The 26,799-nt window shown below is 41.9% G+C and overlaps 1 protein-coding gene across 2 annotated transcripts in view; it reads left to right on the top strand.

Moving 5' to 3' along the window:
- The first annotated feature begins 1,555 nt into the window (after positions 1 to 1,555).
- CLINT1 (clathrin interactor 1) overlaps positions 1,556 to 26,799 on the top strand; it is a 93,534-nt gene continuing 68,290 nt past the window's right edge. For both annotated transcript variants that reach the window (XM_015419380.1, XM_015419379.1), the window contains exon 1: positions 1,556 to 1,776. In XM_015419380.1, coding sequence (XP_015274866.1) covers positions 1,736 to 1,776 — 41 coding nt within the window. In that variant the 5' untranslated portion in view covers positions 1,556 to 1,735. The remainder of the gene's footprint in view (positions 1,777 to 26,799) is intronic.

The following is a 26,799-nucleotide window of genomic DNA, read 5'->3' as shown; positions in this document are numbered from 1 at the left end:
CCTTCCTCTTGCTATCTGGAGACCTTGTCAGGCATTCCATGTCACTAGCCATGGTCTCAGTGGACAATTTCAATCCACCTCCCTGTAGAAAAGCAACAGGTACCCCCTCATCTCTCTGAGATGAGCCAACCCGAACCAGAGACTTTTCATCTCCTGTCGGCTTTCCCCCAACATTCAGTTTAAAAACTGCTCTGCCACCTTTTTGATTTTAAGCGCCAGCAGCCTGGTTTCTTCTCGGGACAAGTGGAGACCATCTCGTCTGTACAGCTCCCTCTTGTTCCAAAAAACATCCCAGTGCCTAACAAACTTGAACCCTTCCCCCCTACACCATCGTCTCATCCACGCATTGAGACTCCTGATCTGTGCCTGTCTCTCCAGCCTTGCGTGTGGAACAGTTAGCACTTCTGAGAAGACTACCTTGGAGGTCCTGGACCTAAGTTTCCTGCCCAGCAGCCTAAATTTCTTCTCCAGGACCTCATGACTGCATTTCCCCACATAGTTGGTGCTGACACAGCACGACCACTGGCTCCTCCCCAGCACTATCCACCAGCCTATTTAATACTACCAAGAGCCCCCCTTCCACCCTGCCCAGGGATGGTTCCTTGGTGCAAAAAGATACCCGCTCACGAGCTGGGGAAGAGGTCCCTTATGAGGGCACATTCCCTTATCCTCAGCACGGTGCCCTGTTTCTCCTTGCCCCTCATGTTCCCTGACAGTGGAGGGGCTGCCAGATCCAGAGTGGGACATATCTAACAAGTCCCCGAGTCTTTTCTGTGCACCTAACTGACTGTCTCTGCTTCTCCAGGTCAGCCACCTTGGCCTCAAGAGAGCAAACCCATTCCCTGAGAACCAGGAGCTTCTCAAGGAGCACACCCCCAAGACTTCTGTCCAGTGGGCAGATAGGCATACATGTGACACTCCGTGCAAAACACTGGATAGCCCCCAACCCCCTGCTGGCATTCTGGCTTCATAATTCTTTTAACATAAGTAAATATAATCCCCTTTTTAAAACCCTTTATATTTATGTGGTATTCCTTGTCCAAGTCAAGTTTTTCTGTGTGTGTGTGTGGGGGGGGGGCACAAACAAACTTCAGACTAGATCAATTAACCAGAAAAACAACTTAGAAACCAAAATATACCTCCGCAACAATCAGCCTCTCTTCTTCCCACATAGTGGTTACTACAGGCAACCACAGAAAATCAGCTTGTGAAACGCTTCTTTATAGTTTCCATGCAGCCACCTCAGCGCCTGCACGCCTTTAACGAATTAAGATCTAAGAGCTACCTTTACACACACAAACACCGCAAAACATAAAAGCAACCCCAAAAACTTCAACTCCCAGAAAACAATGTAGTACAGGGAAGGCTGAAGGTGGGCCGTAAGCGTAAGCTTTCGCCACACTGCCAAAGCAGTAGGGAAGACTACATCTCCCAGTATACTATGCGATCGAATGCTTTTCTCGCTCAGAAGGCCAGTTCCAGAAGACTTGCGGATAGACTTCTTGTCCCAGCAGGCTTTGCGGCCATACGCTACCGGTTTCCGGAGGCAGAACCGAGTTTCTTTCTGTGCCGTTGGGGGAAGCTGAGGAGGTGGCGAGGCTAGACGGGGCCTGGCCTGGCGGTGCCGTGGCTGGAGAGCGCTTAGTTGAGTTCCTGGAGGGGGGAGATTGGGGCAGCACTAGGGGCTTAGACCGAGAGAGAATCTCTCGGCGCCTCCGCCGCCACCACGGCCACGATGCTCAATATGTGGAAGGTCCGGGAGCTGGTGGATAAGGCGTGAGTATTACGTGGTGGGGGGGCGTTGGGGGCATCTGGGTGCCTGTCTGGATCCTCCTTGTCCTCTCTCTCGCCGAACTCTTACTACAGTCTTCCTACCCTGCCTCATGCCTGATCGTTTCCCCGCGTCCAGCCCCCCAAATACTTCCCCCTCCATTATTCTCCTGCACTCCGCTGTAACTGCCGACTTAGCCACATTTTGTGATTCTTTCTTTTACTGCATCTGGTCACCTTACCACGAAATCCTCGTTCTTTCTCCCCCTGGCGTAGACAAGGTTGGTAGCCTTTTCTCGCGCAGCCTCCTAGTTCCTCTTCCCCCTATTACAGGCTGTGATCCTGGTTGAAACTTCTTATGTTTCACCTGCTGTAACTGAGACGTACGGCATTCTCTTGCCCTGATGATTCTTTTCTTATGGGGCTTTTGCCTCTGGCTTAGTAAACTCCCTCCCTCTCTCAACAATATAGTGACTGCTCTTTGATACTACTTCAAGGCTTTTGACTCCCGTGTAACTTGTGTGTGCGTGCAATTATCTCTTTCTTGGTAGCCGCCTCCTGTTGACTTGTAACTTTCCCCCAACTCTCACTCTTCTCTGCCTAATTTAATTTTGCTGTTCTCTTCCTCCTCGCTTGCCCAAGTATGTATACACAGCCCTTGGTTGTAAATTATAGGTTGACTGTGATCTTGCTGAGTTGGCACCACCTCATGGCTCCTCTCTACATGTTTGCCTTTCTGCAGTAAGTGATCTTGATGGGAAATCCTAGGATACATTGCAGTACACCTCAGGCCTCTACAGCCAAGGCTGCCCTATCATTACAGGGCTAAGCCTTTGGTGGAGTGCAGAAGAGGAACTTTGTGCAGGAAGTAAAGCAACTTAATACCTTGGGAGGCGAACCTCTATGTCATAGCTAGGATTCTGAGCCAATAGCAGCCCTGTAGATAAGCTTTTCTGTCAGTAACAACTCATACAGGGAAAAAGAATGTGGGATGGGCCAACATTATCTTGCACTGCCCTTGCTTCTGGAGAAGCAGAAATCTTCCTTACCTGAAACCACAGCTCTTTTGAAATGTCAGACTTGTTTTTCACAGCATAATATTTTCCTGTGATTCTCAAGAACATTAACTTCCTGTGGTATGAGTTTGCCATCACTTCTAGAAATGGCAAAACCCCGAAACATTGACTCCCTACAACCAGCCCCTTGCATTATCAAGGGCATTCTCCTCTCTGACTTGCTGTAAAGTAAGAAGTACAGCAGACATTTAAAAGTCTTTATGGAAGAGGCTTTTTTGCTGTTGAGCAAGGCTGTTATCTTTTGCATATGATGGCTTGACTTTGGAAGGGAAAAAAACTAACTATGCTCATAATACAGTGATGCAAGTTAAGTACCATCTTCAGGCTATAACGCTGGCTGGTGACATTCACTCAACTAAAAGCCACTAAAGGGTCAAGACTTAAAGAGGCCATCCTTTGTTTTGATGCATTGGCATTCCACAGTGTTTTAATAATTGAACAAAGTTTGAGTCCAGTGGCACCTTTAGGATCAACAAAGTTTTATTCAAAGTATGAACTTTGAAGTTTTCTTAAATTATTATTTCAGGCAATTGTGCTGGAGCAAGAAATACAGTAAAACCTGGTTTTGTAGTCCTGAGCAGTAACTTTTGTTCATTATCAGGGCTTTTCATTAAGACTGAAGGCAGAAGTTAGTGGGAAACTGTGGAACCAAATATTATTAAGTATTAGCAATGGAAGTGGGGTAGTACAAGCACGCCAGGGTTCACAGCTTCCTTTTTGAAAATTTGTCTTTTAATTAGAAGACTAGAACATTTCTAATTGGAAAAAGTATACTTCAGTGATAAGTCTTGCTTGAACACAAGTCATAACGTGTTCTTTTAGTGAGTTGTGTACACCAATTCAGAAATATTTTATAAATCAAAATAAGGTGCTATTGTTTGTCATCAATACCAAACCTCCAACAACAAACATGCCAAAACATGTTGTCAGATGATATGACATTGAGATCTGTCTTACATGTCAGAAGAATGAATTACAATGATTATTACACAATTTGCGACAGCTAGAATGGCACTGGTATATACAGGACACCCTGTAGGAATAATATACATAATATGCACTTTCTTTCTGTGAAAAATGAGCTCAGTTGAAAGTGTATGAACACAAAGTTGCATTCACATGCATATGTCTTGGTTTGAAAAAGCTTACATATTTCTAGACCTACACTGACCTGCACAGTGTGTGTGTGTAAACATACACACACTATTTGCTCATATTATATATACACACACACACACACACACATTACTAGATCGTTACATAAATTTAAGGAAGTTATGAGGTTGAAAAAATATTGATTGAAATTTGAGCTTGATAAAACCAGGGAAATGTTTTATTAAAAAGTGTATGTATTCTTTGCAAAGAATTTTTTAGTGTCTAAAAGAATACTAAGCTAGCATATAAAGCTAACTTGCTTTGAGATGACTCTACCAGTGGTTATTTAAAATTATTTGTGTGTAATAGTTCCCAGCAAATGCAAATTATTTTGCAACTTCGTTTTGCTTTCTTATTTGTCCGGAGCTTGGTCAGCATCTTGTTGTGTTCAACATTGTATGTACTTAACAGTTCTTATCCCAACTAACTCTCAGGCCCTGGCAATTACTTAAAGTGCTTCTCAGTAGCAGCTGCCACTAAAAGCATGGATCAGATCATCCTAGGTTGGCATTGTTTGCTCTAGATGTAGTTTAGTAAATAGTGGATGCATCCTTTGGTATTTTGGGTACTTTGGTACTTATTTTGCCCTAACCTGGATGGCTTGGTTTAGCCTGATCTCATCAGATCTCAGAAGCTAAGCAGGGTCGTCTCTAGTTAGTGTTTGGATGGAAGACCACCAGGGCAGTCCAGGGTAGCTTCGCAGAGGTAGGCAGTGGCAAACCGCTGCTGTTTGTGCCTTGCCTTGAAAACCCTATGGTGTTGCTATAAATTGGCTCTGACTTGATAACACTTTCCACCACCACCACTTTATTTTACAGTGGTAGGTGTATAAAATATTATTTCTAGTAAACTTTATATTTGGGAAATAATATTTTCACAGGTTTTTAATATGGCAATTTAATCTGTAATTTCTGTACTGTACAGAGTAAAGAAGGCAAATGCTCTGTGGGTGCAACCCATTTGATAGTAACGTGGCAGTGAGTTTCATTAAACTCAGTAAGACTTACTTCGGAGTCCTTGTAGATCAAAGTGGGCAGCCGTGTTGGTCTGAAGCAATAGAACAAACTTAGAGTCTAGTAGCACCTTTAAGACCAACAAAGTTTAATTCGAAGTGTGTGCTTAAGTGTGCGTGCACACAAAAGCTCACACCTTGAATAAAACTTTGTTGGTCTTAAAGGTGCCATTGGACTCTAACTTTATTCTGAGTACTTGTGTTCAGGATCAGGTGGTACAATTGCACTGTAAACTGAATTTTTAAAAAATCCACTTTTGTATGTTGTAACTTTTACAGGGTGGTATAAAGTAATTTGGGGCTCCAGTCTACCAGCTTATATAGCTTTGTTGCTATACAGGGACAAAAGGATTTTACATCTTTCGTTTCATCCCTGCTGTTTCTAATGGAAGGGATTTCATAGAGTGGAGTTTAGAAATAATTCATCATGTAAAAGTGCCAAATACCACAAGAGCTATGCAGGAATTGCTTGAGTGTGTGGATTTAGAATGAGGTACTGTCTGTCTTATGAGATGCAACTACCACTTGCAGCCCTGTGATTTGGATGTACTTGTCTTTTTGGGCTAAATTACCACCTATGAAGTTAATTTTAAACTTCAGCATTAGAACAAATATAACCTTTGATTTCATGAGCTTAGAGCTGTTCTTAAATAGGTGACATTTCAAAGCTGTAATTCAGAGTAAAATATTTTTCTCCTTCAGTGGGGGGAAGTCATCCAGGAACTGGTTAGGTCACGCCTCTGCTCACTCGATAGGCTATGCAAATTTCTTTTGTTGCGTGGCTCCTATTGGAGTGGCCTAGGCTGACCTCTCCAGTTTCTGCATAGCCCTGCGCTCGGTAGGACGTCTGGAGCTCCTGCTCCAAGCCAGAGGAACTAATTTAAAACTTACAATTTAATTTAAAACTTACAAGAGTTAAAAGTTAGATAGCAGTAGAGCGGGGAGGTCTACGTCTGAAGACCTACCCTTCCCTCCCAGGCTCCAAGGAAGCTGGAGAACCCTGAAGATGCCAGACGGGAGGAAGAAGACTCGGCCCCACCTCCCGAGGTTCCGGGAGGAGAGGGAATGGCCTCAACGGAGACCTTCGTACAGGCCCATTGCCCCTGAGGTTCCGGGAGGCGGGCAACAGACAGATCAGCGTCTGGGAGTCGCGCCGCTGCTCTGAACAGAGGAAAGGGGCTTCACCAGCATGGGACCGGCTGAACGCACTGAGCCGGCCGGTTCCTGCGCCCACCCCCCACGCACGTGGCCCAAGATGGCGGCGCGGAGGCTGCAGCCAGCGCCGGGGGCATTTATTTCTATCCAGAGAGCTTTAGTCCCATTGATATCTTAAGTAAAGCTATCCTAGCTTATCAAGAAATACCCATGTGTTGCATACTATGAAGAAGGTTGACTCACGTGGCATCTCTGTTCTAAATTGTTTGTTGTACAGATGCCCTGGTAAATTCTTGTGATACCACATTAGTATGTCTATTGGCTTGCTGCCTCTCCAATTCAGTAGATTTTTGTTGTGTTTAGTATTTTGTAATGTTTGTATGTAGAATTTCTGGGTTTTGAGCAAGATATCCAGTTGCCTTGTTTTTCCCTTTTCATTTATTGATTTGATATCCTTTGTGCAAACGGACTTTAAGAAATTAAAAAGAAATCCAACCTGTTAACCTATTCATTCTTTAAAATGAACTTCCATGGTTCATTTCACAGAAATATATATTTTTTTGCTTCACTGCCTTTGGTAAGTTCCCACTCAATTATATTTCAGCTGCCCGAGTTGGTATGTTAAATATCAGTCTCTGCAGTAACTTTAATAATGTAATGAGGTGAGAGTGCAAAATTCAGCTTGTGAAATATTCTTCCACTGGTCATTCAAATATAAATTATACTAGGAACAAAAACAAGGAGAAGCTGAAAAAACCATGAGTCTCCATAGCTTGTGACCACATTATTCACCCATCTGTAATATCCTTGATTAAAGTAGTTTTTCAAAGTTCAAAGAAGAAATGATGGCTGTATGCATATAGATAAACCAGTGTAAGCTTGAAAATATACAGCCTTGGTGAGTTAATCAGTGTAATTAAAGAAAATGATTTTGGGAACCAATAGATCAGTTCGTCACTTATGTCATAGTCAGATTTTTAAGTGTTTTTCCTCTTACACTGAAACCTGTTACATCTTTGTCTGACAGAGAAAAACTGTATATTTACTTTATAGCTGGCTTTTCTCACTGTGACTCAGATAGTTCAAATGAACTGTGTTTCCTTATTAAAATATTTATATCCCTTCCCCCATCAAAAGTGCGGGAGAGGTGTATACTATCTCTGAGTGTGGTCTGTTGTGAAAACTTTCCTCAAAAAGTGAGAAGTTCAAAACATGTTTACAAATAATCCATTTTGAGGAAGATGGAGATGCACATGGTGTGAGTGGAGAGGGTAAAGGAGGGACAGGGCAGTGTAGTAAGAATGGCACATACCAGTACAATGTAGCTGCATCAGGTTCACAGAATTGGCTCATTTCTCTGTTGCTTCTGACCACATACAATTCACTACAAAATATTAGTCAAATAGGGTTGCACTGTAGTCGCTGTTTCTGGTGCCTGAAAAACAACTTTTGCCCCCCTTATAGTATTTCACTTTTTGTGTCAGCGTAGTGTAGTGGTTAGTGTCAGACTCCGGGAAATCTTGGTTCAGATCTTGACTGCTGTGGAACCTTGCTAGGTGACTTTGGGCCAGTCACTCACTCTCTGCCTATCTTACCTCATATGGCTGTTGTGGAGAAGCAGATAACCATGTCATAAACTACTTTGGGTCCCCATTGAGAAGAAAAGCAGGGTATAAATATCTAAAGTAAAATATAAATAAAAATATACATAGGTGACCAAAATACATAAGAGTTCCAGATTTTTTGGGGGGGGAAACGGCATACAGGTGTCACACCCAGCCTTTGGTCAGATGTCCTGACAGCTGTCAACCCAGCAGGTATCAGTGTAGAGCTTCTTCTTGTCTGATACCCATTATGTCCCCTCTGCACTCCATGCTCCAGTAGCTGTGTGCAAAGAACCCTATGATCCTAATAGTTTATTGATCAAATCTTTCCTTGGTGGGAAGTTTGAATGAACACCCTACTTTCTGATTGGCCCAAAAAGGAACTTCCTGCTCCTAAGGAACCCCTTGAATTATAAGGCAGCAAGAGGCAAGCTTTTGTCACTCTTGCCTGCTGTGGGAAAAGCAATCCATACCTAAGAAAGGAGATGTCTGATACCTTGTAAATTTTAAGTTGGAAGAAACTGAATCTATACTGTTTTGTATGCTGTATGATATAATTTTATCCCTTTGTTTGACCTAATTGCTTATTTGGGTACATGTTGAATAAAACATTGTTTTAACCATTTGTACTCTACTTTCTGAGAAACTAAGTTACTTCCCTCAAGTGCTGGTTGCTTTATGCTCAGCCTACCATACTAAGGAAGGAGAAAAGGTGGGGTGGAATCCTTACACACTCATGCAGGTGATGGTCAAGAGAATTATTTGGTGGCCCAGAGAAGCCTTTTAGTATTCTTAAAATTGATAGATAGTGGCTAGTAGCTACTAAAGGGGTCCAAGATGCTGGGGTTCCCATGTAAAATCTTCTGTGTGTATGCCAGGTGGATTCAGAACAGCTTCAACTACTTTTTGTGATACTGGAATGCAGAGGTTAGCAAGTACTTTTGATAATTTGCAGTGCTAGGCCAAGTAGAGTTACACCCTTAAGCCCACTGGGCTTAGAAGTGTGTAACTCTGCTTTGGATGGCACTGATATTGACTGTTGTCCAGTGATGGGAATCAAGTGTATAGTGAACGCTTTGTGTCCTTTTGTATCAAAACTTGCTGGTATCATAAGTCCTGTCTCTGGTGATGAGAATAATGGCTGAGATGGAAGAGATGTAAAAGGATGGAAGCAGGTACTTTTCCAAAATTTTAATTTTTGAACACAAGCAATATAATTGCTCATTATGAAGCAGATATGTCAAAACCAATTTAAAAAATGGAACAGTTAGCCCCCACCCCCATTTTCTTCCACAGTCTGAGTTGGAAAATAGAAAAACTGTTTGGGAAAATCCCTTATTATATTTTCTATAATAAGTGAAATGCTTATTAAAACACTGTTTTAGAATATGTTACCCAGCAAATTTGTAAATTTGGTCATAATTTATAGCATTGCTCCTGTATTTGACTGCAAGGTGCACTGTTAAGTCTTGATGTTGGCAAAGTACTTGCTAATTACAAAGAACGCAGTATATTTTCTAAAACATTGGAGTGCAATGAGGTAGTCTTTCAAGCATATTCCTCCTATAACATGGGGGGCACAAGAACTCTGTACAGTGCAATATCTTTGGACAGAACAGCTTCTAACTCTTCTTGCTTCTCAGTTACCTCAGATTTCTCCATTTTATGCATCACTTGAAAGAAGCTGATGGATATTTGAAAATACAAACACATGAACTAACGAACACATGTAAGTGTTCGAAGGCGTATGTAAATCTTTCTTTTTTGGAAGTCCTAGAAACTGTGTGAGAGTTCAGAATAACCAGTGACTGCTTCAGACACTGATTCTGATTAGAGAAAGAAGCTTGAGGTATGCTTGTATTTCAAAGGATATATTTACAGGGATTGAGCAGGATATAAATAAATGTGGGCTCAGGGTAGCTTATTTTGTCTACAGTTACCATGACATTTGCTATGAATGACACCACTGAATCTCTGCATTATAAAGTTGAACAGAACTGTTAATTTTTTCTGCTCCTTAGATACAGTACAGGGAAGGGTATTTATTTAATGTCCTGGATGTGTTCTTTACAGGATCCTTTAATTTTACTTTGTACTAAAGTTTTATTGTTACTAACATAAGCAATAGGTCTTGAGGGATGGGCTACTTTGAGCATTGTAGAAAAGGAAACATAATTCCACTGCTGAATTAACTTCTTACTGAAGATCAATGGCATTGTTGCACTGTTTATTGCTTTTAAAATGGTATCTTTTGAGTGCGAGATGACAGTTGCTGGAATCTCCACTTACTCATGTCCACTTAGGTCTCCAGCAGTATAAACAAGAGAAGGAAAACGGACTTGTCTATACAATTACTTGTAGTAAAGCTAGATGACACATAAATAGATGTCCATCCAAGAGTTTGTCCCAAGTAGCATATTTCCCAAGTCCCCTGTTCCTGGGAGCTAAACGAGGTGTTCCGTAGCAAGGGGAATATAAGGTAAAAGTTTCCCTTGCTCGAAAGCCAGTCGAATCCGACTTGAGGGGGGCAGTGCTCATCTCCATTTCCAAGCCAAAGAGCCAGCGCTGTCCGAAGACATTTCCATGGTCATGTGTGCATGACTAAACGCCAAGGCGCACAGAACACTGTTACCTTCCCACCAAAGTGGTACCTATTTATCTACTTGCAGTTTCTTGCTTTCAAACTACTAGGTTGGCAGGAGCTGGGGCCAGAGACGGGAGCTCACTGTGTCATGCAGCACTAGGGTCTTGAATTGCCGAACTACAGACCTTCTTGTCTACAGCTCAGCATCTTAACCTCTGAGCCACCGCGGCCCCTAAGGGGAATATACCTCTCTGTTAAATAGTTGAGACTGTAGTTCCAAGTTGTTACAGTAAACCCTAATCATTGGTGTATGTTTAGTGAAGCAATTAAATTAGTGGCAGATTACTTTGAGCTTTTGGCATTATTAATACTGCTTTCGCAATTTCTGTCTAAAAATAAAAGCAAGTACATCTTGAACCTGTCACTAAAATAAGAGCTTGAAATTGTGGCTTCGGTATTGCGTTTTTTTTGGGGGGGTTGTATGTAAGTGTATAACAGTTTTTTTTCCCTGAGGCTACATTAACCTGTGTCTCTGAAATTATATTTAGAAAATGTACATTCTACCGCTCTAGAGGCTGAGGATGCTTCTTCAGTCTCTCAAGCAAAAAACACATCAAGTCCAAAAACATGTTAAGTATATCTGCTGTCTACTTGTGTGGACTCATTCCATTTTCAGTTCTTAGTACCTTCGGTGCAACCCTTCTAGACATATGCAAGATTTTCTTGTAAACCCTTGATTCCCCCCCCCCTCCGGAAACTAGAAAAAGAATGCTCTGAAATAACTGCTTGTTGCTGAATTTCCTAACTTCTTCAGAAACTTCTGTACTTCAGTCAGTAATCAAAGTGCAAAAGATCACAGCAGTTTCTGTGGCTGTGCTATGAATCAGTGATGCCAATTAAATGTTGATTTACAAAGCTCAGTTTAAACACAGGTTCACCATAGCTCAGCCCAAAAACTTATTTTAGTGTCAGGGTTTAGTTCAGTGTGCCACGAAGGTGCAGATAGCTTTCAGTGCATGCAGTATCTTTCTGTTACCTCTGAAAACCACAGCTAGTGATACATACATGGACAGGGGGGTAATGGCTTCCAAGAAAAGAGGGTGTGACTTCTGTGCAGATCTTGAGTCTTTTGGACAAGCACTGCTTAAATATGCATGCATGCAAATGTCTCTTACCTAGACTCTGGCCACATAGCTTATAACTGAAAACATTCCCCTCACACAGGTAAATCGTTCAGTATTGGTGACCATGCTGGATGCTTAAAGTGCTTGAGTTACAGCTGTCATTTTATCAGCTATGTCAATAATTAAAGGGCAGTCAGGTGTCCATCTCTGTGCCTTCTCATTTAAGTTCTGTGTTACAGTCCCTATACCTGCCTTATCTTCGCTAGTTTTTCCAGCAACAGAAGTGTCGTGGTCATATGACAGCTGCATATGCCCACACTCATAGTCTTGAAGGGCCAGTTGATAAGAGTATTGTAGCAATATTAACCACATGTTATTCAAGAGAGATGTGGGGAGGCTGCTCAGCTGCTATCTGCTGCTTGTTTATCACAGTTTAAAAGGTTTGGAAAAAAGAGCACTGGGAGTTTGGTGAGTCAAGCAGATGGTAGAAGGAAGATGCAGTTTGCCACCTGTTAGGTTATGTAATGCAGGCCTTGACAAATTTTCTTGGCTTAAGAGCTACCTCAAAAATTTAGGAGCCAGACTTATTTTTCAGCCATCAGAGTTTTAAAATTTAATGCCTATACTTTTGTAATTATCACTACCACAAAGCCTCATCCTAAACTCTTCCCAGTTGCTTGTCATTTCTTTTTTTTAAAAAAAAAAGTTATAACAAAAGCATTGCATTGTATAAATAAATATGGGGTAGCTCTGGTTGTCATCACTACAAAAAATTAAGCTCTATCCCTCACCTAACTAAGCTTTGTATTTCTACCGAGAATCACCAATCACGAATCAGCAAGAGGCACTTTTAAATGACTAATAAAAATGCTAGGCACTACGGTGAAATTTCTAAGTGCCATGGTGCCCTGAATCCTGGAATTTCTTGAGCCCTGGCCCAATTACCATTGCTCCTTCTGGCAAGCCATGAACTGGCAAACACCATGTCTGTTCTGTGTACAGTAAAATAATGTTTGTGTGACTATAGTTAGCTTCAGAATGCAGACAATTTGATGCCTTGTAGAGCAAGTTCTATGTAACACAATATATAAACATTCTGGTGGGTGGGAGTGCATAAGAGGTGATGAACAGTTGATGAAATCTCAATAGGAGATTGCCAGGTATCTGTTCTACCAGCGTCAGGATGCTTGTGGCTGGTAGAATGCTCTGCAGATCACTTTAAAAAATATACATGGGGAGTTGTACAGCTGTGTTTAGAACCTAAACACATCCTTTGACCCACTATGTTGAATGCTCTTCACCCACCATATATTGTGATTTGCCAAGTATTTGAAAACCCCTTTGTTCCTGTAGGTGAGGTCAGGCAACAAAGAGAGGAGATCTGTCAAGGAACTGGTAGGCTGCCATATGTGGCTATTGGGCTGCCTTTAGCTTGGGAGGTTATATGTTACACAGATAAAAGCATCCATGGAATATTTGAAGTTGAAGTCACTTAGTTGTTACGTGGCTTTAAGCTTGCCATACAGTCATGGTTTAACACTCTTGAGTCAGGTACCCTGTTTCCCCGAAAATAAGACCTACCCCAAAAATAAGCCCTAGCAGGATTTCTATGCATTTGTGGTATAAGCCCTAGTGTGTCTTCTTGAGAAAAAATAAATATAAGACAGTGTCTTATTTTCGGGGAAACACGGTAGCTAATGCTGCCAGATTATATGGCCTTCTCCCGTGCATTGTAAGACTTTGTGCACATGAATAATAAATGTAGCCATAATGAATTACAAGTCTAACTCTGCACCAAACTTTCTAAATTCTAAGTGAGGTTTCTTCTCTTTGATGAATGTCTACAAACACTTCATCTGGATAAATAGTTTGAATTCCAAATGAATACTTTTAGCTGAAATAAAAGTGCAGCTTGAATTATGGAATCAGTGAAAAGCAATACCTGTTAAATTTAGATTAATTTAAACATTTCAGCTTAAGTTCCTGCGTTCACTTTCTGTTATGATGTTAAAGGGGAGCACCATTTCTCTCTGGCCCTTTACTGGAGGGTAAATTCTGTTACTGAGGTAAGGAAATACGATTTTTCATGGTATGTTTCCCCCTGTAGTTTTGATAACTTCATGAAGATGGTTTTGTGTGGCCAGCCTGTGAACACCTCTGAATTGCTTTGTACTGCCTTAACTTCTCTTAACTTCTCTTATTCACATCAAGGGGGGAATAAATTCCTCCAGTTTTGCTTGGGGCCTGTTTAAGAAACCGGTCATCTGTTCCAAGCCTCTGGACTTCATGCATTTAATGTGACAAGTGAGAGTAAGAATAGTGGTGACAGCGATAGTAATGGCCTTACAGGATGCCATAAAACTGCTGTGGCAGCATGTGTGAAACAACACTAAAGGCCACTTCTAGAGGCAATAATTTAACTAAAGAGATTTTAGCAACGCACTTTTTAATAGGTTTACATTCAGTCACTTGGAGTTTTTAGGGATTCTAAACTAATGCAATGAAACTTTCCCAAAACATAGTATAGTCGTATATGCAATCTCATTTTATTTTCACATTCAACAGTCTTTCTGTCATCAGAAATGCATCATCTACTTTTCATATCATAAGTTTGTTCCCTTTTCCTTTTGCATTATTTTGTATCTATTTAGCATGTTTCATACTTGACTTTGTAGTGATACTGAAGCAAAGCATTCATATTTCCTTTTCAGGCTTAGTGTGATGCATTGATCTTCTGTTTCTCCACTCATGTTAGTTTATGAGTCTTCTGTACATTGGGGCTCCCTCTGCCCTCCAGAGGATGTTACAACCTTATGGCTATGTTCTTGTGCTCCATCTTATAACATAAAATATGTTTCACATTGTAGCCATGGGAGAGATTGACCAGTAAGAGTATTTCTTCATTTGACTAATGTATGCCTTGATGAATGGAAGGGAGCAGTTAAAAGTAAAACAGTAAAGTTCAGTACAAGTTAAAATAACAGCTGGGTAAGGAAGAACTTGTAATAATGCTCCCTTGTTGCACACTGCATGGGAAAATGTTATGTTAGAGTTTGATTGAATGAATTATATTGTGCTCGTGGTCATTTGTGACCATACCCCCCCAAGCACAGTGAAGAAACATGAGAGAGGTCACAAATGGTGTGTCTAGATTGTACAGAAGGAAACATCTCTGTTTCTCTTGGAATATTTAAATTTGCATCAACCAGTGAAACGAACAGTTTCATGACTGACAAATGGAAGCACCTTTTCATGTAATCGAAATTATTTATGGAATTCATAACCACAAAATGTGGCAATGGCCTTTAGCCTGGGTGGTTTTAAGGAAGGATTATGAAAAGTCGCAGAGGACAGGTCTGCCAGTGGCCGTTAGGTGTGATAGTTTAAGAGAACTTATTCCAACACCATATACGTCCGTGCTAACTGCTATGGGGGATCTCAGGACGGCAAAGATTTCACCTGGCTCATTGTTGTAGAAAATGAAATGCTGGATCTTTGTCTGATCAAGCAGAACAGCTCTTTTGAACTTTTCAAAGGTATCTGATAGATGAAGAGAGAGCACTATACAAGATGAAGCCTTGACCTGATTGAGTGATCCTATATATATAAAACCCCTAGCGTATAGGCACTTTCTGGCTCTCCCATTGGCTGTGCTGTGTGCTCCATCAGCCATTGACACATCAACTGCCACCCAAGAGTACTTGTGTGCCATTGGCTGTGTGCTGGGTCCACTTCTCTCCCCCGCTTGGCTACTTTTCCCTGTCTGAATAAACTGCCAAAATGGCTGTATCTCCTGACGAAGACATGTCTGTTGCCGCTGTTTCACTCCTCCGCATCTGGCTAGCTACTGAAAAGACTGTTCCCTACTCAGGAAGAGGCTTTTACCGTCATACCATTTTCTTCTCCTCCTGCTGTGGAGCTCACTTTCCCCTCAGTGGCTGTTGCTAGGCAACCAAGCTTGGTTCCGTCAGTAAAAAGGCAGGGACTGCCAGACCCAGGCTCTTGCTGTGGAAGTTGATTGTGTGATTTCAGAGCACTCACAGACTTTCAGCCTAACCTACCTCACAGGGTTGTTGTGCAGATCAAAAGGGGGAGAGGAGAATGATGTGAGCTGCTTTGGTCCCTGCTGTGGCGAAACACTGTACTTTTTCTAGGTAGAGGCTGCAGGGAGGGGGGAGGAGATGGAAAGCTGAAGTCAGAGGGGCAGATAAAGGTTGGTTGATGGTTGGCTGGGAAGGAGATAGGGTTGCCAACTCCAGGTTGGGAAATTCCTGAAGATTTGAGGGTTGGAGCCTAGAGAGGGTGGGGTGTGAGGAGGGATGGAACCTCAGACAGGTACAATGCCGTAGATTTCACCTTCCAAACCAGCAATTTCCCCTGGCAAACCATTGTTGCCAATTTCCAGGTGAGGGCTGGAGATCACTCAGAATTACAGCTGCTCTTCAGATGGCAGAGATCAGTTCCTCTGGAGAAAATGGTGGACTCTGTGTTATTATACCCTTCTGAGGTTGCCTCAGCAAATTGACGCTGAGTGCCCAAGGCTGGGGCACCCACCCAGAGCCTCCTTCTAGAGTCGGTTTTGCCTTGCTTAGGATGTTAGAATAATTTCCACAATATTACCCTTTTTTTGTTTCTATGTTGCTCTTGATAAGTAAGAGTGTCTTTCATATTCCCATACATTGAATAAGGCAAGACACTGCATGGAACAGAAATGTTTGTGACCATAGCTTATTGGAGCAGCCAAAAGCTAAATTGTGAATTTTCCATTATCGTGAGCCTTCCATCAGACAAAATGTATGAGGAAAACAAAGGAAGTAAGGTAAAAACAGCACACTCCAGGCCTCTACAAATACGTCAAAGACCTTTGCTTCTCCTGTCACATAGGGAGAAGATAGGCACACATTCCATGCACACTGACTCATGCAAGGTAGCAAGACAAGGTAAAAATAAAAAAATTACCCTCAATTCAAAAGGTCTATGCTCCAAATCCTAGGTATGAAAGGTCATCAGTCTTTTGCCTGTAGACACCTGGAAGCTACTTCCTCGCTTTGCCTAAAGATGTTTTTGGAAATTTTGAAGCCACAGGGGGAAAAACACTCTGAAACACAGAAAGAATGGGAATGTATGCAATGGTTAATTTTCTGTCAAACCAAAGCTCATTTTGCTTCTTAAGCATAAATGCACCATGTATAACTTAGTATGTAGAGTTGCGTTAATTGGTATATTTATGGAATTTAAAAGTATTAAATGCTTTAGTTTTCTACTAGCAAAATTGCAAATATATGCAGTACTAAAGCAAGAGGTAGCATAGGGCATAGCAGTTTGCTGCAATCTTAGTACATTTCAATAGTTCCAAAAGAAATGTATCTGGATTTTATTCGTACTGACCAAACTTTCTCATGGAATGTTTTATTGGACTTTCATGTTATACATTTTGAATATGTGAAACTTTATCTTTAAAAGCATTTTACTCATTTCAAAGAAAAAATAGGTTTTTTGCAGTATCAAAACTTCATTGATAAAAATAGCAAAAAAGGCCCTTTAAAAGACCAGGGAGTTTCTGAGTGTGCATAGTTTTACCTCTAAATAAGAAGCAACTGTAGCCAGTTTTTTGTTATGTAAACAGACTGCATAGACTCTTTTAAAGGTAGTCAGAAGAGATGCGGTATGGGAAATTTCCCTTTTCTGAAGATTTGTTGTTTTGTAAAATTAATAATGAATGGAATGTGTTTCAGGTGATTATCCCTAGGAAGTGTGAGAGAGAACACATTTCATTTGTAAAGCAGCCGAGGAGGGGGGGGGGCTCTAAAACTACAAATATGTATAGTAATCCAAATAAAAAATCAAGTAAGGAATTCAGCTGGCTGGTCCCCTCTCACACATAGTGAAGGGATATAGCAATCACTGATCTGAAATGGAAGGAACAAATAATGCAAGTGGTGAGGTTCCCCAGGGATCTCCGTGGATGAGAGTTAATTTCCATTGAAATAGAAGAGTGGACAACCACATCCATGCCATATCATGCACCATTCATAGCCAGTGTGCTAAAATTAGCATGTCAACTATCTTTAGTGTCTTCATTTTGTTAAGTTTAAATGATGTAGGGGAAATACATGCTACATTGACTTTAACATTTTTACAAGTACTGTAGCCCAGGCTTGCCTGATCTCAGAAGCTAAGCAGGGTCGGTCCTGATCAATACTTGAATGGGAGACTACCAAGGAAGTCCAGGGTCGCTATACAGAGGCAGGGAGTGGCAAACCACCTCTGTTGGTCTCTGGCCTTGAAAACCCTACGGGGTTGCCATAAGTCAGCTGCAACTCGACAACACTTTATATACACATACACACAGTGTTCCAATAAAAATATTTTTTACAAAGCATCTAATGTGTTTAAATATAACATTTAAACCTCACTAGATCCCCCCCAATCAAATATTTTGCTTGAGTTATTTGTTGCTACTGGGACATAAAATTAACAGCTGTGCCAGAGCTTGTGACTGACCCAAGGTCACATCAGCAGGTGCAAGTGGAGGAGTGGGGAATCAAACCCGGTTCTCCCAGATTAGAGTCCGCACACTTAACCACTACACCAAACTGGCTCTCAGCCCTGACTGAGAAGCCCTGACTGCTACGTCACATTGGCTGTCATACAGGGGCCATCTCAGCAGGATAGAAGGACACAGAGTCCACCATTTTCTGCAGGGGACCTGATCTCTGCCATCTGGAAAGCAGTTGTAATTCTGAGTGATCTTTAGCCCTCGCCTGGAGATTTGCAACCATGGTTTCCCTCAAGAGACACTAAGGGGAAATTTATTTTACCTCAGAACATCAACAGCAAACTGTTTAGAATGTTAGAAGGAAAGGCCAGTGAGGCCGCATATGCAAATAACCTCTGTGTTCCGAGGCAAAGGCAAATCAGGCCACATATGCAAATGACCTCTGTGTTCTGACTGGCTGGGGGGGGGGGGAGGAACAGCAAACTGTTTAGAATGTTGGAGGCAGGACTCAGGCAAAGCAGCCAGAGGATAGGGAGACCCTCTGAATAGCAGATCAGAGAGCGAACTGATTTTGGAGCGTGTTGGAATGTTCAGGGGAGTCCATGTCCAAAATAGAACTATACAAGAGGGGAACCCGCGATACTCGTGGGGGGGGCCGGTCCTCCCCCCCGCCCGGCTCCGAGGCCGGTCCTTTCCCCCCCGGCTCCGAGGCCGGTCCTTTCCTCCCCCCTTTGCCGGGCTCGGCGGCGGCGGCGAGGCCGGTCCTCCCCCGCCCGCCCTGGTCCGAGAAGGCGGTGGCGGTGGCGAAGCCAGGTACAGAGCGTTCCCTGCGCATGCGCAGGGGACGCTCTGTCACTTTCGGGGGGATTTAAACATCCCCCGAATTTTTTTTCAACTTTTAGCATTTTTGTGCGCACGTGGGGACTGCCCCACGTGTGCACACAACTCTCCCTGCCCCCCAGCTGCCCCCGGAGCGTGGATTTAGATATCCGCACTCACGTGGGCAACTTCGCTATTAGTATAAGGATATACCAGAGGATGTGCTATTGTAGGTACATAGTGTGGCTGCAAGGGCTTACTGCTGCCAGGTTTGCAGATCTTGCTTGTGGATTCCTGATAGCATTGTGGTATTCACTCTTCAAGTAAGAAAGTATGCTAAGTGATATTTTTGGCTCTAGTAGTCCTTCAAATATGATAGCCAGAAAAACTCCAGCTCTCTTGCTGGCTCAAGGAATAGATATTGAAGTGTCCTTGCAGGTCCTTTGCCCGGCTATTAAGTAGGTAGCTGGCTATAATAGCTGTCCATTCTCTCAAAGATAAAGACAGGTGCTTCTATTCAGACATAGTGGTAGCCAGAGCAAGGTCTTGATACTGCCACATGTTACACTCCTTTCCCCCCACCAAACATTCACATTTTGGATTTCATTTATAAAACAGCAGGCTTTTATTGGAAGCTATTGAAGTGAAGGGGGCAGTCTGCTAATATAGGAGCTTTGTCTGAGTTTATTGCAAAGTACCGTGGGGATCCAGATTGGGGTGACCACTTCTTAATCCTCCAGATCTTCAAAAGTTGTGAAATCTCTTGATTTTGGTTTAGGGTTTTTTGGGTGCTGGTTGGTTTGTTCTCTCTTGAATGTATTGGTTACCTAAGTTATCACTGATGGGAAGGTAAGTCAAGCACTAAAGTAAGGAGTGGAGGTAAAGAAGGGTTTACCCTGCTTTTTGGGACCTGCTTGCCAATATCACGTCACATGGCTTTTCTCCCTCTCCTGCAGAGAAATGCAGGAATGTCCCATCAGTCCACAGAGAACAGTGGACTTTTTTCAGTTCAGCGTTTACTAAGAAGTGAGCGACAGGGAGTGTGTTCCACAGCCATTCCCACGGGCAAACCCAACTTTGCCATCTAGACTCCCGGAGCCTCCTTTCCCACATCACCATGGCCCTCAAAACAGCCTACTAGCTTCGGGACCCACCTGCGCAAGAGTCAGAACCCACTTTTTGGTCCCAACCCCACAGTTTCAGGATAAAAGCACAATCAGGTAGAGTGATGATGCCTTGATCTCTCTGATTTGAAACCCCCCACCCCACATGCTCCCTACCAAATGTATTTATTCAGTTAAAACACACATAATGGCTGCCCCACACAAAAAATGTCCCACAAGCCAAAAAATCCTGGCTACAGACCAGCGGTGGGTGTTGCTCTGAATAAATGTTGTTGGGATTACAACCTTAAATTGCTTCATTGGTCCCTTGAACAAAACCTGGGTAAAGTAAAATGATGGTGCACATAGTCCCTAGTACCTAGTGCTTAATAATTATGCCAAAGCTTGATACATAATGTATTTTTCAGGCTCGAATTCTTCAAAGGCAAGCTATACAAAAGACAAACATTGATGTATCACTGATTACATCACCATGTTTGCAACATTTCAGAATAAAGTAAAAAAGAAATCTGTATAGAAATTGTCCCTGACCCAAGGAAGAGTCAGAATTGTACAACACTGTGCATCATCTGATGTGCTCCTGGAGTCTTCCATCCATTGCCTGACAATATTGTCAAAGCTGGCAGTGCTGATTCTTTGATAAGGAGCAAGAATACGTTTTCCATTATGCTTGGATTGGTTAGTGGCAAAAAGAAACCTGGCCGCCAAAGAACATGGTGGCTAGACACCATAAAAGTCAACACCAGCCTGCGCATGGAACGACTCAAAGAAACAGTACTAGATCGGAAAACGTGGAGAGAGCTGGCCCATAGAATCACCAAGAGTCAGACACAACTGAATGGCTAACAACAACAACTGTCAGTATTATACCATAACATTAAAAAAACCCATCTGGCCCTGCCCCCCTTCCGTGGGTGCCAGGAAAGGTGCTGGCAGGCACCATAATGCCCACCGGAACTAAACTGTAGGCCCCTATTGTAGATTTTATTTTTAAGGCCCCAGGTACCTATATTTAATAAGGCACAATATCTGAGCACTCTGAGGAAAGCACTCAAGTTTCTTGTTCAAGTTAACACACCTGAGACTTGCCATGCTTCTACAGAGTTACCACTAAATAGACTGTTTTTTATTATCCAAAACTTACAAGTATTTAAGAACCGACAGATCAATTCCAGATAAGCCGGTTGTGATGAAACTACTAAATTGCTCCTTGCTATAACAAATCAACAATAATCCCTTCAATCAACATGAGTGAACTAGAAGAACTCACGGATTATTCAAGCACTGACTACCAATGGAGTAAGAACATCATACAATACGAGGAAGCAAGCTTGCCAATGACATCCAGTATCACAGCTGGAACATATTGCAGATTCACAGGCATATTTTATCCTATAATTAACTGCCAAGTTTTTAGAAGGAAGTCCCACCTCTTGATTCTGCAAATACACATGAACTAGAAAATCTCACACATTTTAACAGAAAGAGGCTGAACGGCTCACTGAGTTCAGAAACTAGTCATCTGAAGCATTATTTCCTGATCAAGAAATGTACAGAGTTAATCAGAATTGCTTTTTCTAGTGAGTTCTTCCACATGACATGACCAACATAAGTCAGTCGCAGTTTTATGATTTTTCCTTCCAATGACGTGGCTGATTTTATGCACTCCAGTACTTGCTTGTTTATCACCTTTGCTGTTCAAGGAATGCACAGGAGACTTCTCCAGCACCACAGCTCAAATGAGTCAATTTCCCTCCTGTCTTGCTTCTTCATGGTCCAACTTTCACAGCCATAGGTTGCTGTGGGGAACACAATAGTACAGATTAATCTGCATTTGGTTGATAGGCTGATGTTCTTGCTCTTCCATATTCGATTCATGCTCATCATTTCTGTGCAACCCAGTGTGATTCGACATTTTATTTTTGGACTGCATTCACTGTTTTGGTTGATCTGTGATCCTAAGAAAGTGAATTTTTCCACACATTTGATTTCTTCATCATCAACTGTTATTTTGATGTTTCTGTTCTTCTCAGTGGCCATGAATTTGGTCTTTTTGATGTTTAGGAAGAGGCCAAACTTCTCACTTTCCTCTTTGATTTTCTTGATCAGGTATTCCAGGTCTTCTGTAGTTTCCGAGAGGATTGCCTCGTCAATATATTGAAGATTGTTGATATTACTTCCTCCAGTCTTTACCCCGATTTTTTACCCTTTCAGCTCTAACGTCCTCGTGATTGTTTCGGCATACAGGTTGAATAGGAATGGTGGAGGAATGCAACCTTGTCATACTCTTTTTTCTATCTTGAACCAATCAGTATCTCCATATGATGTTCACACACTAGCTTCCTGGTTTGTGTGCAAAGATTGTATCAACTTGACCAGATGTGCTGGCACTCCCAGGTCTTGTAGGGCTCTCCACGGTTTGTCTTGATCGATACAGTCAAAGGCTTTCTTGTAATCGATGAATGATAAGTAGATAATCTTTTGATACTCATGAGATTAGTTCATGATCCAGCGCAGATTTGCTATATGGTTGTGCATGCCACATCCCCTTTGGAAGCCAGTTTGGACATCTGGTAGTTCCCTTTCAATGGTTGATGCCAGGCATTGTATAATTTTAAGTAGAATTTTGCTAATGTGAGGGAGGAGAGCGATTGTGCAATAATTGGAGCAGTCTTTGGAGTCTCCCGTTTTTGTAGTAGAATGAACACTGAGCATTTTCCGTCCCTTGGTCATGTTTTGGTTTCCCAAATTTTCTGACACAGGTCTCTGATGATCGCAGGTGGTACAGGCCTCAGCAGTTCTGTGAAGATAATGTCAACACCTGGAGCCTTGTTGTTTGGTAGATGGCTCATTGCCCACATGATCTCTTCCTTAGGGATGGCTGGTTCTTTCTCAGCTTCCTTTTCCTTGGTATCCTGAAGTTGGGCTTCTTTGCTACTAGTGTACAGCTCTTCTGTGTATTCTCACCATCTGTTTTTGACATCTTGTTGGTTTGACAGTTCTTTCCCTTGCTTGTTTTTGAGAATGCCTTTATGGGCAGTAAATGGTGTTCTAATCTTTTTAACTTGCATAGATGAAAGCTTGGTGTGGCCCTTTATGCAGTTCTCTTCTAGGTGTTTGCAACGCTCGCCCCACAGAACTTCATTGTCTTTCCTTGCTGCCCCTTGGAAATCTGCATTCAATCTTCTTGCTTCTTCCCATTTTCCTGCTGCTTTGGCTGCTTTTCTTCACTCTGCTATTTTTATGGTTCCGTCTGAGAGCCACTTGCACTTTTTCTCTGGCTTCTTGTATGGTATATGTTCAGCTGCTATTTCAATGATTGTCGAATGAATTTCCTGCCACAGTTTGTCAGGTGTTCAGCCATGTCTAGCTGTTCAAACCTATTTTTACCTCAGTTGTGTATGTGGGGGGGATTTTGGTGACGTCAAACTTCTTTAGTGGCGCTGTCCTTTTGATGTTGCATAGTTTGACTCTAATTTTAGCCATCAACAATTCATGGTCTGAACCACACTCAGCACCTGGATATGTCTTGACAGCGAGTACTGAACTGATCCATCTATGATTGCATAGAATATAGTCAATCTGATTACAATATAGTTTGTTTGGGGAGGTCCAAGTGTATAAGCGTATAAGTACTGACAGTAGCTTTATGTAAAGTACTTTACCAGTGCAGATAGCAGAGTGCTATTCTAAAAGCTATTCTAAAAACTTGATTCTGACTAAACACAATTGGGTTGCATGGCTGAAATGCTTAATGCATCTAACTTGAACTTCTACTGAAGTCATCAGATCTTCCCAGTTTTAATGTATTTCTATAATTCAGGTGGAATTTGACAATAATAACACTGCATCAAATTTGTTCATGTTCCCCAAATCATTTATGTTCCCATTAAAATCTGTCCAAAATCTTTCTGTTACTGTACACACGTGCACTCTCGCCAGTCCTTCAGCACCAACTGTCATTGTTACAAGTAATAGTGCAGGTTAAAAAATTGCTGGGCTCATAAGAAAAAGTCTTTTGTTTTATTATTTTGTTAGATGCCTTTTTATTAGTTTTTTATTAGTTTGTTAGATGCCTGCAAAATAAAGATAGATCATGCCAGATGGGAGTTTCTTAGCTAGTTCAATGTTTATACTTATTTCATATGTATGCAAGAAAATACTTTTAAACAGTGTGTTAATTTTGAAAGTCTGTATTTTAATTTTGAGACATTAGATAGGGCTTCTGCCTGAAATGTTGAAGACCTACTATCAAAGTTAAATACAGCCTTACTCCCTGACATTTGTGTAGTTGGCTCTGCATAGTTGTGCCCACCACCCTGTGCCAGGCTTCCACAAGTACCCACAGACTAAAAAAAATGTGGGGACCTGATCTACTGTTATAAGCTAGAGAATCAGTAAAACAAAAGTGGGAGTCAGTATCAGTAATTCTTGGGAGGAATGCCAACTGGATGTGAGATTGTGGAATACTTCTTAATACAGTGTCATCACTATGGAGGCAATAATGTGAAAATAATTGGGGCAGAAATATGTATGAGGTTAGGCAATACTATTCGAGAAAGGATGGCACTGGTGAATGATGAAAAGGAGTCCTATAATACCTTGTAGTAGATTTGTTACAGCACAAGGCTACACAGCTATGGGGTGCCCGGGATATCCTGGCCTCTATGCTATCCACTACTGAAGGGCAAGGAAAAGCTGGCATCTTTGCCAAGGGGCATTAAAAGGTTTCGGTGGAGCTGCTGTAGCCACAGTCACAGCTGCTTAAGCTGCTTGCTGGCACCAAGTTCTGCTGGCCACTCAAAGCTGTGGGCCTGCATGGAACTGCAGTTGTGGCCCTGGAACCCTGATCCCTGAACCACCACTGGTCCATGAAAGTTTTTCCATAAGATGCCAGAAGTCTCCCCCTCCTTTTGTAGGGAGCTGAACCATTAAAATTTTGTTTTAGTTTAGCTTTAGTAGTATCTTTGACTCTCCTGTGCAATTCTGGTTCAGATAAGAACTTTTACATAGTTCCTGAACCACTTTTTAAATGTTTTGAACTTTGCTCTTCGCCTCCCTTCAGTAGTTGAAATTGCTGGTGTTAACAGAGTAATGTCTCCTGTACTCTAATTATTGAACAGATGCTTTTGGTTGTTAAAATACTTGTATTTTAAGAACTTTCTTTGGCAAGTGCTGTTACTGGTAAATTGGCAGTAGAATTGTAGTCACATGTTCTTGATCTTCTTAGAAAAGCTTGGTATAATCCCTTAATGGAAAAAAGTACCAAGCGAGCCCATTAAATGAACACTATCAGTAGACAAATATCTTCAGCATTTAAGAATGCCCATTGAGCTGCTCAGTTCAGCTCTGCATGAGGGTCAGGAGCTTGGATTAGAAAACTGCTTTACTGTGTGCTCTACTTTTTTTTTTAAAGTAACAATGGAATGTATTTAACTTTGCAAAAGCATTCATCCTGGAGAGGTATTGCAAAATATTCCTTACAATAATCACCATGTTTTCTTTCTGTTTCCCCACCCCCACCCCAAGCATTTATATGGTGGTCTCAGTGTTCAAAGTACTTCATGTTTTCTTGTTATCTTCATATTGCAAATGCCAGGCTGAGAGTGACTTGCTTAAGTCTGTTTAGTGAATTCATGGCAGAGACTAGTTCGATACAGGGCATTCCTTCTTTATAGCTCATTCTTTTAGCCAATTTGCTCTGCTAGCTCTTGTTGGATCTTTATGAAATTCAACATATTCATTTATAAATCTCTTACAGTTACTAGAGAAGAATGGTTTGCTATTATGGGTGCAGCCGATTTTTGCTTGACTTCATGCTGAATTACTGGTCTGTTAGTAATCATGTGAGATTTTACTTAATGCTTAACATAAAGTAGTTGAGTATTGTGTAATTTGACACAGTGGCACATATCCTACCACTCCACGGGGCAAAGTTTGAAGCCTTCCTCCAACTTACGTGACTCTTCCTCTTCCAGAGGTAGGATACATGCCAGTTTTTTGAACTTTTCAAACTTTTATGATGGACACTTTTTAAAATACTGTGTGTGTCAGTGTCCTGGTTCTAAAGTCTGAATCAACATAAATAATCCTCAGGTCATATGACTGAATTCTAGTGCTTGTGTGTGTTGTGAAGAGCATCTACACAAAGGTGGTGAGAGAATGTTTTACAAAAAGCCAGGAACCAAAAGGCAAAAAGGAACTTTGAACTGAGTTCAAATATGCTGTTTTTGAAGCCAGACTCCACTCACAATAAAACCGAGCACTGGCTCCTGAGCTGCAATACTAATAGTCATGCCATCACTCCAGGGTCTCATGACACTAGGATGTGTTAGATGTTGCACACAAAGTCAAGGCATTTTTTTAAAAAAAGTAACAATAGTTTGAATGATTTGTGAATTATGGTCTGTAAGCTGAACTCACTGTTCTTTGTATATTGTGTTCTGTCTGGATGTCTGAGGCCTTTTTAGTTAAAAGTAAATGGGCAAGTCCAGTTGAATCTGAATAAAAAACCAAGCACATCTGTGATTGAGGTCCAGGTGGGGACTTAGGGTGTGGCACCTGCAGCGGCCACCCACAGTAGTCTGGGTTGTGGTTGAAGTTCCATCCCCTTCCCAGTTTGGTGTAGTGGTTAATCTGAGAGAATCTCTAATCTGTGAGAACCAGGTTTGATTCCCCACTCCTCCGCTTAACAGCTGCTGGATGACCTTGGGCAAGCCGTAGTTCTGTTAGAGCTGTTCTCTCAAGGATAGTTCTGTCAAGAGCTCTCTCAGCCCCACCTACCGCACAGGGTGTCTGTTGTGGGGAGGGGAACGGAAAGGAGTTTGTAAACTGCCCTGAGACGCCGAGTGAAGGTATAAATCCTCCTCCTCCTCCT

This window comes from Gekko japonicus, unplaced genomic scaffold, assembly GCF_001447785.1.
Source record: "Gekko japonicus isolate JY-2015 unplaced genomic scaffold, Gekko_japonicus_V1.1 scaffold406, whole genome shotgun sequence".
NCBI lineage: Eukaryota > Metazoa > Chordata > Lepidosauria > Squamata > Gekkonidae > Gekko > Gekko japonicus.
This window is presented reverse-complemented; position numbering and strand designations above follow the sequence as displayed.